This window comes from Mandrillus leucophaeus, unplaced genomic scaffold, assembly GCF_000951045.1.
Source record: "Mandrillus leucophaeus isolate KB7577 unplaced genomic scaffold, Mleu.le_1.0 Scaffold595, whole genome shotgun sequence".
Lineage (NCBI taxonomy): Eukaryota > Metazoa > Chordata > Mammalia > Primates > Cercopithecidae > Mandrillus > Mandrillus leucophaeus.
In genome coordinates, this window is record NW_012106419.1 from 815,627 (window position 1) to 832,754 (window position 17,128).

General features: G+C 45.8%; 1 protein-coding gene across 3 annotated transcripts in view; it reads left to right on the forward strand.

Moving 5' to 3' along the window:
• Nucleotides 1-16,920, forward strand: part of SCN10A (sodium channel, voltage gated, type X alpha subunit) — a 97,368-nt gene extending 80,448 nt beyond the window's left edge. For all 3 annotated transcript variants that reach the window (XM_011999480.1, XM_011999481.1, XM_011999482.1), the window contains 7 exons: nucleotides 126-248; nucleotides 1,845-2,129; nucleotides 3,391-3,444; nucleotides 4,654-4,791; nucleotides 6,905-7,009; nucleotides 12,158-12,428; nucleotides 15,707-16,920. In XM_011999480.1, coding sequence (XP_011854870.1) covers nucleotides 126-248; nucleotides 1,845-2,129; nucleotides 3,391-3,444; nucleotides 4,654-4,791; nucleotides 6,905-7,009; nucleotides 12,158-12,428; nucleotides 15,707-16,920 — 2,190 coding nt within the window. The remainder of the gene's footprint in view (nucleotides 1-125; nucleotides 249-1,844; nucleotides 2,130-3,390; nucleotides 3,445-4,653; nucleotides 4,792-6,904; nucleotides 7,010-12,157; nucleotides 12,429-15,706) is intronic.
• The last annotated feature ends 208 nt before the right edge of the window (nucleotides 16,921-17,128 follow it).

Here is a 17,128-nt window from a genome sequence, read left to right on the forward strand (position 1 = left end):
TGGGAGCTAGGATGATGGCTTAGATGTGTAGGGATGGGAGGCTGGGCAGGGAGTTCCTGTCTTCTTCCACCAGGACTGCCCTTCTGCAAACCTAGAGTGATGTTTCTGCCCTCTGCTGCACTTAGATCTCACTGACAAGTCTCACAGCAAAGATTCTGGAATATTCTGAAGTGGCTCCCATCAAAGCCCTACGAACCCTTCGTGCTCTGCGGCCACTGCGGGCTCTGTCTCGATTTGAAGGCATGCGGGTAAGTCTGATCTCAAAACTGCTCTCATCTGGCCAGGCGCGGTGGCTCATGCCTGTAATACCAGCACTTTGGGAGGCTGAGGCGGACGGATCACCTGAGGTTAGGAGTTCAAAACCACCCTGGCCAACATGGTGAAACCCCGTCTCTACTAAAAGTACAAAAATTAGCCGGGCATGGTAGTGTGTGCCTGTAATCCCAGCTACTCAGGAGGCTGAGGTGGAAGAATCGCTTGAACCCAGGAGGCAGAGGTTGCAGTGAGCTGAGATTGTGCCATTGCACTCCAGCCTGGGTGACAGAGTGAGACGCCATCTCAAAAAACAAACAAACAAACAAACAAAAAACTTCTCTGATCTGCAGCTTTTGGTAACCCTTCCGCCTTTATGCCCTCCATCCCACCAACCCTGAGCTCCGGGGCCCCACGTCCAAAGGTAGGCTCTGAGTCTTCACTTCCTGCTCTGACTTTGGTGGTGCTGCATGTCCTAACTCCCTTAGTTCTCTTTCAAGTCCTTTTGTGGGCCCCTCTTCCCTTGTCACCCATAAATATCACAGCCACCAGGACCCAGACCTCACCCCCTTTCCTCTTAGTGAAATGATCCTGAATCATTGCTCCACAAGCATCTATTCTCTCAGTCACTCAACTCTGCCTCTTATTGCCAACATCTCCAGAACATCCCAAGTTATCCGTCTTTCCATGACAAATGAGTCTTTCCTCTAATACTCCATTTAAACGTAGTGACATCATCAGCTCAGTACCTCAGCTGCCACCCACTGGAATGCTTCTTCTCTCCAACTTGATGCAATCATCAGGTCCTGTGGATTTTCCCCTTCCATCCACCCCTTTCTTTATCCACCTGTGTCAGCCTCCACTTTGCCCTAATTGCCTCCATCAGGACGGAATGCTCACAGCCCAAGCCTTGTTTTAGAGACTGCTGATTGACAGCCACCTCTTCCTCATAATTACCAAAGGCTCCCCAGCAGAAAGTAAGGTTTTGCTTTGCTCCACTATCATTGGCTGGAAGTAGTCATCATAGCTTCAAAAACAAAAGTGGGCTTTTGAAATTAACTTGTGCCTTTACAAACAGTAGGACCTGAAGATTGAAATAGTTTGAAATTTATTTTATTTTGTATCTAATAGATCCTCGTTTGCTTATTTACAAATGAGCTATTTTGTGACTATGGATTTAGGTTTTCATTAGTTCTTGACCAAAGCATACTTTAAATTGTATTTAAATTGTGTTTCTGTTTTATGTGTGGTATTTAAAGAGAATAAGTCAAGGTTCTAGAAGTCTGTATATGCAGGTACAATACACACATTCTCACACTTCTAAACGAGTGGAGTATGCTTGTAAACTCATCCATCTTCTCACTACAACCCACCCTGAATGAGGTTAAGGGAAGAAGGTCTAAATCCATCTTCAGCTGCCCAGTGTCTCTCAGTCTTCTGAGTCTGAATTATTGCACTAATTAAACCACTTCTCTTGCTGCTTCCACAGGCCACTGGCTCATGAAGCAGCCTGAATGAGAATAGAAAGAGATAGAATCCAGCAGAGGGGGTGGGGCATTGGGGGTTCCAGATCCTTCTCTATCTCCCACCAGGTGGTGGTGGATGCCCTGGTGGGCGCCATCCCATCCATCATGAACGTCCTCCTCGTCTGCCTCATCTTCTGGCTCATCTTCAGCATCATGGGTGTGAACCTCTTCGCAGGGAAGTTTTGGAGGTGCATCAACTACACCGATGGAGAGTTTTCTCTTGTACCTTTGTCGATGGTGAATAACAAGTCTGACTGCAAGATTCAAAACTCCACCGGCAGCTTCTTCTGGGTCAATGTGAAAGTCAACTTTGATAATGTTGCAATGGGTTACCTTGCACTTCTGCAGGTGGTGAGTCAACCATGAGATCAACCATATCTCTTGCTTTGGCTGCTCAATAAAATGGAGAGTCTGAGTTCCCAGAAGATGCTATGTGGGGACTTTGCAAGGAGTAGAACTCAGGGTGAACTGAGGTCATTCTCTATTCCTACAGACTACACCATGAGACTAGAGGGCCTTCCTAGTGAATGTGATCTCACAGTGGTGCAATTACACAAGTGTGGGCTGGTAGAATAGTATAAAGGGATGGGCCTGCCATGGGATTGTATCAGGTGGTGACTTAAAACACAGTACATGTAAAAAATAGACAGGGCATAGCCATATGTTTGGTCTTCACATCATTTCCTAAATGGTAATAAATTATGTCTAATTAGGTCTATCGTAATGATAGATAATATCGGTGATAATGACAATCAAACACATTCACCGTGTCTTTCTTTCTTTCATCATCCATTCAATCGTTCATTTCTTGCCTTCATCCACCTGTTTATTCAGTCCTCTGTTCATTCAAGTGTTAATACAGTTACTCATACATTTGTCATGCAGTTGCTCTTGAGTGTCTACATTCCACCATTGGTTCTTGCATTTATTCAAAAAATAATCTCTGAGTATCTCTGGTATGCCAGGCATGGTACTACTCAGCCCTGGGAGATACAGTCAGAACTGGCCTTGGACACTGATGCTGTATGAGAGAAACAGACTAATAAGTGAATCAAAACAGCTCATCAAGTGCTGTAACAGGCCTAGGAGTGTAAGACCTAAGATGTCTTGCACGCTCTGAACATGCTGGAAGGCACACCCAGTTTCTCAACCTCAAGAATGCTAAAGCTGAAGGCAGGAATGTGGAGGTCTTCTATTCTCAACTTCTCCATCTGAAAGATATACCATTCTTACATCATGTGCATATGGTGGGAAAGTGGTTGAGAAAATGGCAGCCCTGAGAGGGGAAACCTTAGGCAAGTGCACAGAGCAGCATTGTAGCAGTTGGCACTAGAACCAGACACCTAGACACTCAGTCCTCAGTCCATACTACATTCTGAAAGGCTCTGTGTCTTTAATGCTACTCTATTCTTAAACAGCCACATGTGGAATTACTTTAAATCATCGTATGAGATTAGTCAAGTAACCCAAAGGAACCTTTCCTTTCATTCTTTCTGCCCAAGCCCTTTCCAACTCAGGAATCTGCCCTCTCTCACTGGGCCACCATGGCTTGGGAAAGGTCCAGTGTAAATGGATGGGCAGACACTGAGTGGCCTCTGCTCCTTGTCTCCAGGCAACCTTTAAAGGCTGGATGGACATTATGTATGCAGCTGTCGATTCCCGGGAGGTGAGTCTCAGCCCACTGTCCCTACAGCCTTCCCCTCTGTGAGTCCTACCCATATCAGTTCAGTCTGCTTTTGAAATGAAATGAAGATGACCCTGGTACTGGAAAAGGTGATCACCAAGCAACCTCACACTGTCCCTCCTTGAAGCAGTGTCCAGCTGGCTCTCTGTTGGGTGTTTCAGCCACTGAGCCTATCCCCTTTACATCTACACTCCTGAGGCTTCTTGAGGTCTTCCTCTGCTCACCTTTGAGGAAAGCATCAGATAACCTCTAAGAGAGAGTTCATGTGAGCCACTCCCTGGACAGGGGTGGGAGCAAAGCAAGGGTAGTGGCTATAATCAAGGGACATTGGGAGGAATGAGGTAGAATCTCAGAAACTATCATAAAATCCAGGCTGGGTTGGGCACAATGGCGCATGCCTGTAATCCTAGCACTTTGGGAGGCCGAGGTGGGCAGATTGGCTGAGCTCAGGGGACCAGCCTGGGCAACACGGTGAAACCCCGTCTCTACTAAAATATGAAAGAAATTAACCAGGCACCCAACTGCTTGGGAGGCTGAGGCAGGAGAATCTCTTGAACCCAGGAGGCAGAGGTTGCAGTGAACCAAGATCGCTTCACTGCACTCCAGCCTGGGTGAGAGAGCGAGACTCCATCTCAAAAAAAATAAATAAATAAAACCAGGCTGGGGAGACACTGTTGGGGAATGACCCCGTCCTGCTATGGCAGGTACTGTCAATTCCCTGCCACCTTTTCCTTTGGCCCACTTCTGATTTCACCTGCAGGCTGCACTTCTGATTCTCTGTTTGAAGACTTCAGGGCTTAGGAGCTTGTTCAGCAACTCCTCCCCCAAGGACCAGGGATTTAATGTTCCCAGGGGCAACACTTACCAATAAGTTTTGGGAATCTCAGGATAAATACTCCAGCTTCCCTGTCACTTGGTGATACAATCCTGCATGTGCTCTACACAGTTACTCAGAGGACCCCAGTAGGATTGTGCTCCAGTTGCCCACAATGATGCCCTGCTTAACAATATCCTCTTCACAGGCTCTTCTCCTGTTCCCACTTATTCTCCTCCACTCCCTCATTCCTGCTTCCTTGGATCACCTCCCAGATAAATCACCTGTACCCAGGTCCCTGTCTCAGGCTTGGCTTTCAGACTGAACCTGAACTAAGACACCCACCCTCCTTCCCACTCTCCCTTGTCTGGTCACAGGTCAACATGCAACCCAAGTGGGAGGACAACGTGTACATGTATTTGTACTTCGTCATCTTCATCATTTTCGGAGGCTTCTTCACACTGAATCTCTTTGTTGGGGTCATAATTGACAACTTCAATCAACAGAAAAAAAAGATAAGTGGGGCTTAGGGGTTTCTGGTTTCTGCTGTAGTGGTAAGCTTTATATTTCCTGTTCCCTGGCCAGCTCTGGCCTCCTGACAAAAGCCACACTACTCACAGTCCATCACTTTAATATCAGTGCTAACCCTTGCCCTGTGATTGCTGTTGCTGGAAGAGCTACATTTCTCTCTGTCAGCAATGCCCCCCTGACATCCTCATTCAGGGTTCACATCCCAAAGGGACCTTGGTCTTCCCAACTGGAACCAGATGTATTAGATATCTTCCAGGTGAGCCCTGGGAGAATACAAGCAGGGAAAGAAAGGGATTCAGAACTTGCTGACCTGTTGGGGGATCTGATCCCCACAAAGGACTGAGTCAGGGCATCTCAGGAAAGGCCATGGCCAAGCACTGGCAGAATCCCAACCCTCCTTGGGTTGGGGAGGAAGACTTGTGCCTCCAAGGGTACCGACTCTGATTAATAAGAATCAAATCTCAGATAACCTCTGATGTTTATAAGAAAATATCAGGGCAATAAAGGTATAAAGTACTTTCCTATTATCCTTTCATTTAATGCCCTCCATACCCCTGAGGTAGATAGGCACTGTCCTAGATTTGCATGACTGAGATCCAGAGAGAAAAGGGGCTACATAGATAAGTCACAGAGCACATACAAACCTGGGTTTGCATTCCTGACTCAACTACTTGTGGATGGCTCATGCTGGCAATATTTTAAACCTCTCTGAGTCTCAGTTTTTTTCATTCATTCAATGGGGCTGATAATACCTACTCTCTGGATTGTGGTGAGGGGTAAACAAAACCCTGAACAAAGAGCACTGAGGTTAGGACTGAGCATAAGACATCTTTAGTGGTGCAGTTTCCAGCACTGTAACAGCAGAGGGCACTGTGACTGGCAGGGCCTCAAGAGCACCAGATGCTCTTACTATTAACAATTTAAAATATATACATAGTGGGGCAGGCACCCCACTTACAGGAAATCCTTGCTCAGGGTTCTGGGCATAAGAAGAGGGTAGGATAGGTCTGGGACAAGACAGTGTTGATCAGTGTGATCAGCACCCTGGGGAGGTTTGAGATTATTCAGCAGTCGTTTCTCCCATTTTACAGATGAGAAAACTGAGGCCAACAGACAGATTACAGAGGGAGACATTGGGTAATGGAGGGAGATGAGCCAGTGATCAGGCTGGGGTCACTGAGAAACTGCATCTACTGAATCCTTGGTCAGAGTTCTCAGCATGATTTCACCCAGAGCTCACCTACCCACTGCTCTTGCCCTTTCCTTCTCTTACCCCATAAAGATGGTCCTACCAGGAAGCCCTTTGTGTCCACAGATCTTCTCAGATCTCCTCTCAAATTCCACGGATCTCAGCCCACTTTCCCAGCATTTGCAGGGACTGACTTCCATAAACATATTATTAAAATGGGTGGCTTTCAAATTATGTCAGGAAGTTAAAGGTGAGAACTTGAATGAAGGAAATCCAAGGGCCACTAAAGAAAAACTAATACCCAATTCTAAGCGTGGAAGACATCTTTGGTGGTACAGTTTCTGGCACTATAACAGCAGAGGGCAGTGTGACTGGCAGGGCCTCAAGAGAACCAGAGGCCCCTCTGAGACCAAGGACCCAAGGATAAGGCAGTAATTGTCCTCATCTCCTCCTCTTCAGAAAAGATTTGAGGGCTTCTGTCCCACAGTCTTTGCTTCAAGGTCCTCAGGAAATCTCTTGCCCGCTGGGAGAGACTGTGACTCTAGAAGACCAAAGAATTTTACTGGAATGAACAGGCTAGATCCAAGACTCAGATTTGAACCAACATGTACTGTCTCATTGAGTCCTGTTTCCCAACCCTCCCCACCCTCTATCCAGGCAGTATCTCTGGATCCCTCAAGAACAGAAACTGGCTTTGCTTTAGAGACCCAGGCAGGGAGTCGGCAATGGAACTGACTCCCACTGTTCTGACACTGGTTGTGACAAGACACTCCTTGATGCTGAGCTTGGTGTGTCTATTTCCAGAGGAGGGGAGAAGGTTGATATGATCCTTTCTCGCCTGCCTGTTCTGATTTTGGTATCCGTCGGGAGTTCCTCTTGCTTTAGTAACAGTGTGGCCCTCTCTGCACTTAGGGGGCCAGGACATCTTCATGACAGAGGAGCAGAAGAAGTACTACAATGCCATGAAGAAGCTGGGCTCCAAGAAGCCCCAGAAGCCTATCCCACGGCCCCTGGTAAGCCCCAGAGTTTTCCTGTAGCACAGCCTGTCTGTGAATCCAACATGACAGTCTATGCCTGTGTCAGGCAGGGGCTTGAGGGAGTGCTGTTTATGGAGGAGAAGATCTGGGTTGACGTTGGGATGAGGGTGATGAGGGTTCCTAGGCCCAAGGAATGAGAAGTCCAAAAGAAGCAACTCTGGTCTTCTGAAGTAAACGTACCTTTTATAGCTATTTAAAATGAATCTGTTTGGGGGAGCACTGAGTTTCTCCAACAGTTTTAGAGTTCAAGCATAGGATTGGAGGCAGATTAAGCTAAGTGACAGTAAGGGTAGTTAGAACCCAGGGATTAAACTTGTGTGGTTATGTATCATGGTCTAGGTCACAGTGGATCTGCAGTATCACCCTATATTCTACCCCATGCCTACAGGTATAGAGAGGAAATGACCACAACTCAACTCCCCCACCAGGATCCAAGATGCAGACATGGTCATGGTCGAGTGGCCCAATAGGAACCAAAAGTTATCCGACTTGAGTTAAGGGCCAGACTCTAGTTTCACTCCTTTTTTCATAAAGATCTCAAGATCTCCATTAAACACACTACCCATACCACACATGATATCACCTAAGTTCTTCTCAGCCCTCTACCAGAAGATAGAAAACATCAAGCCTCTGAGAGGCCCCAAGATAGCACTTTTTTGGGAATGGATGATCAGGTTTGTGGGTGAAGATGTTGATGTGTCAGAAATTTTTGCTGATCCTCTTCAAAGAATTTCCAAGCCATCCACTCCAGTGAATGGAATTGGCCCTGTGTCCCTTTACGTAAACTTTCTGTGGCTAAGATGCAGCATTTGTGAAGAAAATCACAGGTACTGCTCATGGCACAATTTCATTAGCCCTTCCCCACACAACGGCAAAGTCCAAAGGACCTTTAACAAAGGAACAAGCCTTTCCCTAAATGAATTATAGAGACTTGCATTCTGTTAGCCAAGGTATTAGATTTTTTAAAATCAAGGTATAGGATTTGCATAATTTACTTCAAATTTTGTCAGAACAAAGTCAAAAACATTTACAAGAGAAAAAAAATGATGACTTTTGACACTTTATTTTGAAATAGTGGTCATGAATTTATTACTAGTCTAGATTCTGATAAGAAGTGTTCCAGTGGGGAATGGGGAGTGATAGGAGGTTCAGACCTCTGTAGGGACAGAGCTTTCTTCCTAAACCCCCCATATGATCAAGATAACTGGATCTGAGTGAGCCTAAGCAAAAGTCCTTAGGTTCATTGAGTATCTCTCCATCAACAAGTTCAATGGGGAGGAGCAGGCTCCAAATTAAAATTAGGTGAAAGGCTGAGTCCCAACTACATTCAAGTCATGGGTAATGGGAGGAGGACCCTAAGACTTGCTGAGAAGCAAGCAGCTGAGTCCACACTGGCCTTTACTGGTGGCTGGAGTAAGGTTGAATCCACATTTGAACCAGATGCCAAGGAAGTGTATGCTAGGGGCAACCCTTGGCAAAATCATAAAGGTTTTTGGCACCTTCCCCCACATGCTACTCAATCTCTCTGACATCCCTGCTTCTTCCCTGTCATCACCCAACCTCATAGGCTGCCAAAGAAAGCTTCCTCCCCTCAAGGAAGACAACATTCTTAGGACAAGATAAATCATATTTTAAAAAGGGACCCTGGAGAGGCATCTACCTACAAAGGCAGGACTCTAATGTTGAAATTCCAGGCAGTAAATAAGAGTGGGAGATGGAGTTGATGGTCAGCCAGGAATACCTGCAACAAAATCACCATTTCTGCTCATTAAACTGCAACCAGGATCCTCCCAGGATGGCAATGGGGGAGTTCTCCACACGTGGAGGGAAAGTGAAACCTCATAACCAACTCTGTTCCTGAGATTCTCCATCCTTTGAATGGAAGGGGAGTAGTTTACTAATTCACTCTCAACCTTATGCTAGCCTTAGTGGAGGAACGTGGCTCTCCCCTTAATATTCTGGCCCAAGCAAGGTAAACACTCTTTCCTTTGTTCCCTAATTTAGCATAGCTGAGGCAAGGTTAGAACATTTAAACAAAACTTTGAAGTCACAGGGATGCCAACAGAGAAACCAGCATGAAGCAGAGTCCAAGCACCAACTGCAGATGGCTGCTCTCCAGGACCCATATGTCTTGGACAATCCTAGCTCCCGATCAGCATCCATATGACAGGCAACATCTTTGACACCCACATGCCCAGTGGCACAAGCCTGATCATCTTCCCTCTTCAAAGTCTAGAACCAAGAAAGAAATCCAAGGAAAAAGGAAATTCCCACTCCCAACTAAGACCCTTCTTCCCAGGCCCAGCTTGCTTTTGGCCAGATTATTGGCCCTGGAATGTCCACCTTCTCCCCTTAGGAGCTCCAAAGCTCAAGCTGGTCATACCAGCAAAGCACTGACACAGGACTTCTTCCCCATCAGTGCACGGGTGCCATTTCATGACAGAGCTTACCTGGGACCACACAGGAGCCCCACACACCTCCTCTCACCTCTGATGATGCTCAGGCTCTAAATCTTGTTTCTTCCATGGCAAAAGCTAAGGATTCAACAAGACTGGAAAATTTTATTCTTTAACATTCCCTGCTACAGAAATCAGTAAAAGCAAGTCTCACATACTCCGCTTTATAGAAATATAACAGGTTCTAGAGATTATCACATCATCAATCACCCACTTCATCATCTCTGAGAGCACCAAGGGTTGCAAAGGTATGATCCCTGACTATGGGCTAAGCCAAGAGCAGCTAGCAAGTCACAATATCCAGGGCAAACTTCACACCCAGCCACTTAGCGATGCTGTTGCCTGCTGTGTTTAATTAGAAGTCATGTGACCATGAATGGGCCTGTATTCTTTCACCATTTTCAGTGATGAAATGGAAGGGATTAGTGGCTCAGCAGTCCCCCTCCCACCCCGGGAAAGATGTGAGCCAGCAGTTCTGCCCTGAGCCAAGGCCACTTGGGTCTGGTACTTTGCTCTAACCCAACAGGAAAGGAACCCATCCCCACCGTGAAGCAGAAGGCAAGGATCAGCCTCATCACAGCACTTCCCCCTCTGCCTGCTGTGCAGCTCCCGTGGGCTCCCTGGCAGGGATCAGACAGGTTCTTCTTTTCCTCCCTCATAGCCACTCATGCAGAGGCCACATATCCCATACATTCAGTATGTACCCTTGGTACAGAATTGAATTTAGTCAAATAAAGGGTGACTTTAAATTTTTATTTGAGCTATGGTTAACTCAGAGCTGCCCATTCTGTCTTCCACTCATTTACCAATTTGTAGAGCATCTATTGCAGCCAGGCACTATGGAGACACCAGGGTTAGAGCAGTGAGCAAGACAGACAAAGTTCCTACTCTTATGGAGATTACAGTCCGGTGACAGAGGCAAACAATTGGCCAAATTTGCACATATATATTAACTCCTGGCTGGAGAAATTGTCAAGGGAGAAAAAATGGGGTGAAGAGCAAAGGATGCTCAAGACTGAGCCTTGAAGAGCTCTGATGTCTAAAAGTTGGGTCAAGTAGACTATAAAAGAGCATCACAAATGGCAAGAAAAGAAGCAGAAATGTAAGCCATGGTGGAAACCAAGAAAGCAACATTTCAAGGTAGAGAGTGTACTAGGCAGTGTCAGACAAGTGTCCTTGGATCTAATATTATGGGAAGTCATTCATGATCTTAGTGAGAACCATCTCAATGTCAGGATAGAGGCAAAAGTTCTGTTGACGTGGGCTGAGGAGTAAATGAGGGACAGTGATTGTAACAACTCTTTCAAGAAATTTTGCTTTGAAGGTGGGCAGAGATCTAAGATGGTAGCTGGAGGGAGATGTAAGTTTCTGGAAGATTCTGCTTTAAGTTAGGAGAAACTAGGTAATTAGAGATTTGTGCAATAAACTAAGAGACAAACAGTAATGCACATGGATATTAATGTTGCCTAGGATAATAGCCAAGAGTGGGCAAATGTGGCCAAGAGCGGGCAAACATGGCCAAGAGCCTCCTCACTCATCAGTAATGAGGCAGAGAGACCAAGAGGTTGGTAAGTGGCAATAATGAGGAGGTGACAAAGCTAGGTGGCAAAGCTACAAAGCAAGAAGGGGTTTTACAAGACACAGGAAGAACAATGGTATGGAAGGGTCAGCGGTGAACAAGGAGAACCCCAGACTCAACCCCTGAGGTACATGGGGTAGGGGAGAATGGCAGCCTTTGAATAGGGGAAGATACGTGCAGATCAAGGCAGGTGAGCTCCATAGAGGTCAGGGGAAGGTTTGGGAGGTCAAAAAGAGTGGGGAATGGGGTTGAGATCAAGGACTCACAGAGCAGTAAGATGTTCACAGCACTAAAAAAAGAGAGGATCACACTAAGAACTTTTTAAAGACACCATAAAAATAACCAGATGTAAATGATCTCTTGGTTTTCCAGGCCACTCTGGATATTCCTTCCAAGATGCAAACAACCAACACTTGACCCCATGCCCTATACCTGTATTTGCTTAGGCATTTGCATAGCACCAGAAGTAGAGGGAACATTTCCAAGAATAAGTTTCTCCTTTGCACTTGACTTTACTCTCAGCAAAGTAGCTCAAACTAATATTTCAAGCAGCTCTTGAACTCTTGCAATGTACAGGGCACTACAGGGAAACAAAGTTAAGGAAGGTATAGCCCTTGTCCTCAAAGAGCTCATTGTCTAGTAAAGAAGAAGAGACGCAGATATGAAATACTAGAACTCAAGGCTGACTGAAAAGTGGGAGCCCCAAAGGGACAGGGCAGTGTGGTGTCACGTGACTAAGGGAAGCTCCATGCAGTAAATAGAGCTTAAAACAGATGAATTACTCAAGACTGTTGGAATTTAGACAGTCAAGAGAGGGGACTGGGAGGGCATTGCAAATAGAGGCAAGGGCACAGACCAGGACAAAGGAAGGGCCTGGTGACATCAAAGGGCCAGGAGAGGTATTAAGGACTTGAACTGGGGCAATGAGGTAGAGTCAACTAAAAGTGAAATTTTGGAAGAGGTAAGGATAGTATTTGGCTTCTGTTCAGATGTGGAGTGTGATGGAGACAAAACTCATCTATGGATAATACAGATGCCTGGTTTGTGTTGGCCCAAAGGCCCTGATGCCACTATCTCCTGTTTTCTCAGAACAAGTTCCAGGGTTTTGTCTTTGACATCGTGACCAGACAAGCTTTTGACATCACCATCATGGTCCTCATCTGCCTCAACATGATCACCATGATGGTGGAGACTGATGACCAGAGTGAAGAAAAGACGAAAATTCTGGGCAAAATCAACCAGTTCTTTGTGGCCGTCTTCACGGGCGAATGTGTCATGAAGATGTTCGCTTTGAGGCAGTACTACTTCACCAATGGCTGGAATGTGTTTGACTTCATTGTCGTGGTTCTCTCCATTGCGAGTAAGTGGGCAGTCAGGTGGTGGGGAAGCCCCACCTCTGCTTAGGGGTCTTTGGGATACTCTTCTAAAACCAAGGAAATAACCAATGAACTTTTTGAAATACATGTTTATGTTAGAAGAACCCTGTATTTGTGGCTTTCCAAGAGCAGAAAGTTTTAAATGCCTTGGGCTACTGTCTCAGTGAAATGAAGAGGTTCTATTGGTCTTCTCCATGCTCACATGAAGTGTTTTCAAGTGCCTACTGTGTGCACAGCCCATGGCCAGAACCTCAGGGGCTGACAGGGAATATTCATTCCTCCTGAGAACCTCAGACTGTAAGATGATGGAGCCTCCAGCAGACCTTGCTTTTATGGTCTTGAAAGCAGGGGGCGGGTGGTGTAATGTGAGGTGAGTCTTAAAATATGTTCTGGAAAAGGAGGTGGGTTGCCATCAAAGTGAGGAAAGACTGGGAGGAGATTGTTCAAAGCAGATTCTCAAGTCTAGGGTCTGGAATTAAGTCTCTACACAACTGTTCTATTAGGGAACATCGGTGATAGAAAAGTCAAGATATCAATGCCAAGAAATTAAAACCCTTAAGGCCCAGTCTGGGTGTTGTTGAATGACAGGTCCAGTATTTTGGGCCCAATGGTGTTCAGAGAATATTACTAGAGTTAGAGGCTAACATGGGGAATGGAACTGCCATGATTGAATACTTACTAAGTTCTGAACGCTGAGCTGGGCTCCATGAATGTTCGCAGCCTCCCTGTTAAGCAGGTGTTATTATCCTCATTTTATACATTTAAAATTGAGATTCAGAGATCAAGAATATTATGCAGGGTCACAGAGTTTCCAAGGGGTGAAGCTGAATTTAGACTAGGCTCTGATCTTCTAATGAACTTGCTGCCTGTCACCAACAGCCAAGAGACTGTCCCTGGACTTATGGTTTAGGTGAAGTTTGACCCTATAAAGGCCAAATCACAGCTCACCAGCTTCACCTGGCATTATCAATGTATATTGATTGGTTATATCCTGACCTGCTTACTTTTCATGTTGGGGCATAGCTGTAGATTTAATTTCCCACTGATTTACTACCAAGAGCTGAGAGTATCTAAATACAACTTGGCAGCATTCATCAACCTCCCCACCTTGGTGCTGAAACACAGCCTTTGGTTGCATGTATTTCTGGGGATTTCAGTTTGTTTTTGTTCCTGTTTTATTCCGATATTGCTGCTCTGTTTTCTAATACTTTATTGAGGTATGATCCACATGTAAAAAGCTGTACATGTTTAATGTACACAACTTCATGAGTTTGGATATAAGTGTACACCCATGAAACCATCACCACCATCAATGCCAGAAACATGTCCATAACCTCCAAATATTTCCTCCTGCCTATTTATTTATTTATTGAGTGCTAGGAACACTTAAGATTTATTCTCTCAGCAAATTTTTAAGTAGACAATACGGTATTGCTAACTACAGGCACTATGCTATAAGTAGAGCTCTAGGATTTATTCATGTCACATAACTGAAAGTTTGTACACTTTGACAAGCACCTCCCCAATTTCCCCTCCTCCCAGCTCCTGGAAACCACCATTCTATTCTCTGCTCCCATGAGTTTGACTATTTTAGATTCCTTATATAAATGCAATCATGTCGTTTTTGTCCTTCTGTGTCTGGCTTATCTCACTTAGCATAATAGGAGTTTTTGTTGGTTGGTTGGTTAGTTGTTTTCATTTTTGTTTTGTTTTGTTTGTCTTCCAAAGTGAAAGATTCCAAAGGCTATTTTGATTTTATATTAAAGAAGGGAGCTTGTTTATGTATCAGAAATATAGAAATAAAACATAGCCAAGTACTTAGTTCTGTGATGGGGATATCTGAACTACCAGTTCCTGTGACTTACAGGGTAGCACCATCCGCTGGGGCAGGAATCCCTTATAGAGCTGGAAAATAAGCAGAAAAAACCCACTATATCAATCTTTCTGCCTTCTCTCCTTACCTCCCTTTCTTCCTTCTCACCTGCAAGAGGCAATTGGATATCTAACTGTTACAAGTACGAGCACTCATTCTCCCTTAAAATAAGATTCTGGAGCAAATTAAAATATGCTATAGACCAGTTGTCTGGCAGAAAATTTTACCAGAGTATATAGACAAATAATGTACCCTACACTATGGGAACATGTCCTAATTAAACTGGAATTTCACAAAAGGTCTTCCACAAAGATTTTATAATCCAAAATTATAATTATTTCCCAAGTCCCATTATACTTTCTTCCTCTTTCCAACACAATATTGTGACCCATGTGCACAACCACAAAGGGCAGGTTAGGGGAGAGGGCCCAAGGAACCCGGCAAGGAGCGAGAGCTTGCTGCTACATCCCTCACCATTTTTCCTGTGAGATGTTGAACTTCTCTTACCTAAAGGCCTTGCCTCATCTTTGATGGAGGCCTTTGGTACAAATAGGGTTCCCCAGGTCCCCAAGACTAAGCTTCAAACATCTTCAAATTAGACATCACATAGAGGCACATATACATTCTTTATATTTCCAAGTTTGTTCTTAGTTGGAGTTGGGGGCAGTAACTGACCCCCAAAAAAAACCTATCTCCAGGCCCTAACATAAAGTTCAAACACAGCTGGAACCAAAAACAAAAACAAAAACAAAAACAAATTAAGCCATTGTGCAGACAGCTGGCCATTCAAAGCCATTCTACTTTAGCTGTCAGCCAGTTGCCCGACTCCTCAGGCCCCCTTGTAATTAACACCAGACTCCATACAATTAGCCATGGGACCAGGTGCCAGAAACAGAGTCAATCTTCACAGTAGGAGGTAGGGAGAGGAATCACAGGGGGTCATGGCCTTCACAGAGCACAGGACCAGAGAGGAGGAAAGGGCATGACCCAAAGGCTGCAGTATCAGGGAGGAGCAGAGTCTGTGTCATAGGCAAAAACAGGCCAAAGACTGTGGGCCTGTGGAATAAACTGCAATCACTTCCGGCTGAACTTGGCTGCAGAAGATAAGTTTTTGACTGTGGAGGTTGACCAAGAGGATGTTCTGGGTGGAGGCAAGATAACATGGTAGGAAGGGTAAGACTGATGAGGAAGAGAGGACTTATGCAATGGGCGTTTACTGAGCCCCTACTTTGTGCTACCTACCGTGCCAGGCTCCGAGGGCCCAGAGTCCTCAAATATGGATGCCCAAGTGGCGGTCCATGCCAAGCAAAGCAGAGTGCCATCACAGCCAACTTTGTCAGATCTCACAGCTGGAGATACTAATTAGATAATTTCCCCCTTCTTTTAAAGGCCTGGTTTTTTCTGCAATTCTTAAGTCGCTTCAAAATTACTTCTCCCCGACACTCTTCCGAGTCATCCGCCTGGCCCGAATCGGCCGCATCCTCAGACTGATCCGAGCGGCCAAGGGGATCCGCACACTACTCTTTGCCCTCATGATGTCCCTGCCTGCCCTCTTCAACATCGGGCTACTGCTCTTCCTTGTCATGTTCATCTACTCCATCTTCGGCATGTCCAGCTTTCCCCATGTGAGGTGGGAGGCTGGCATCGACGACATGTTCAACTTCCAGACCTTCGCCAACAGCATGCTGTGCCTCTTCCAGATCACCACGTCAGCCGGCTGGGATGGCCTCCTCAGCCCCATCCTCAACACGGGGCCCCCCTACTGTGACCCCAATCTGCCCAACAGCAATGGCACCAGAGGGGACTGTGGGAGCCCAGCTGTGGGCATCATCTTCTTCACCACTTACATCATTATCTCCTTCCTCATCGTGGTCAACATGTACATTGCAGTGATTCTGGAGAACTTCAACGTGGCCACGGAGGAGAGCACCGAGCCCCTGAGTGAGGACGACTTTGACATGTTCTATGAGACTTGGGAGAAGTTTGACCCAGAGGCTACTCAGTTTATTACCTTTTCTGCTCTCTCAGACTTTGCAGACACTCTCTCTGGTCCCCTGAGAATCCCAAAACCCAATCGAAATATACTGATCCAGATGGACCTGCCTTTGGTCCCTGGGGACAAGATCCACTGCTTGGACATCCTTTTTGCTTTCACCAAGAATGTCCTAGGAGAGTCCGGGGAGTTGGATTCTCTGAAGGCAAATATGGAGGAGAAATTTATGGCAACTAATCTTTCAAAGTCATCCTATGAACCAATAGCAACCACTCTCCGATGGAAGCAAGAAGACATTTCAGCCACTGTCATTCAAAAGGCCTATCGGAGCTATGTGCTGCACCGCTCCATGGCACTCTCCAACACCCTACATGTGCCCAGAGCTGAGGAGGAGGCTGCATCACTCCCAGATGAAGCCTTTGTTGCATTCACAGCAAATGAAAATTGTGTACTGCCAGACAAATCTGAAACTGCATCTGCCACATCTTTCCCACCATCCTATGAGAGTGTCACTAGAGGCCTTAGTGATAGAGTCAACATGAGGACATCTAGCTCAATACAAAATGAAGATGAAGCCACCAGTACAGAGGTGACTGCCCCTGGGCCCTAGTGAGGACACTCCAGCCTGAATATGTTCAGTTATGATGTGTCCTTCTGCTCTGTGTTAACTCTTTCCCGCTACAGATCACACCCAGCTACAGCCTCGGCAATGCATGCCACTGGTCACAATGTCAGAACTGGGCAGGGAATGCAGCTGGTAACCACCTTTGAAAAAGCCCTCATACACAAAAAGGAGTCAGAAGCCAAGAGTACTTCCA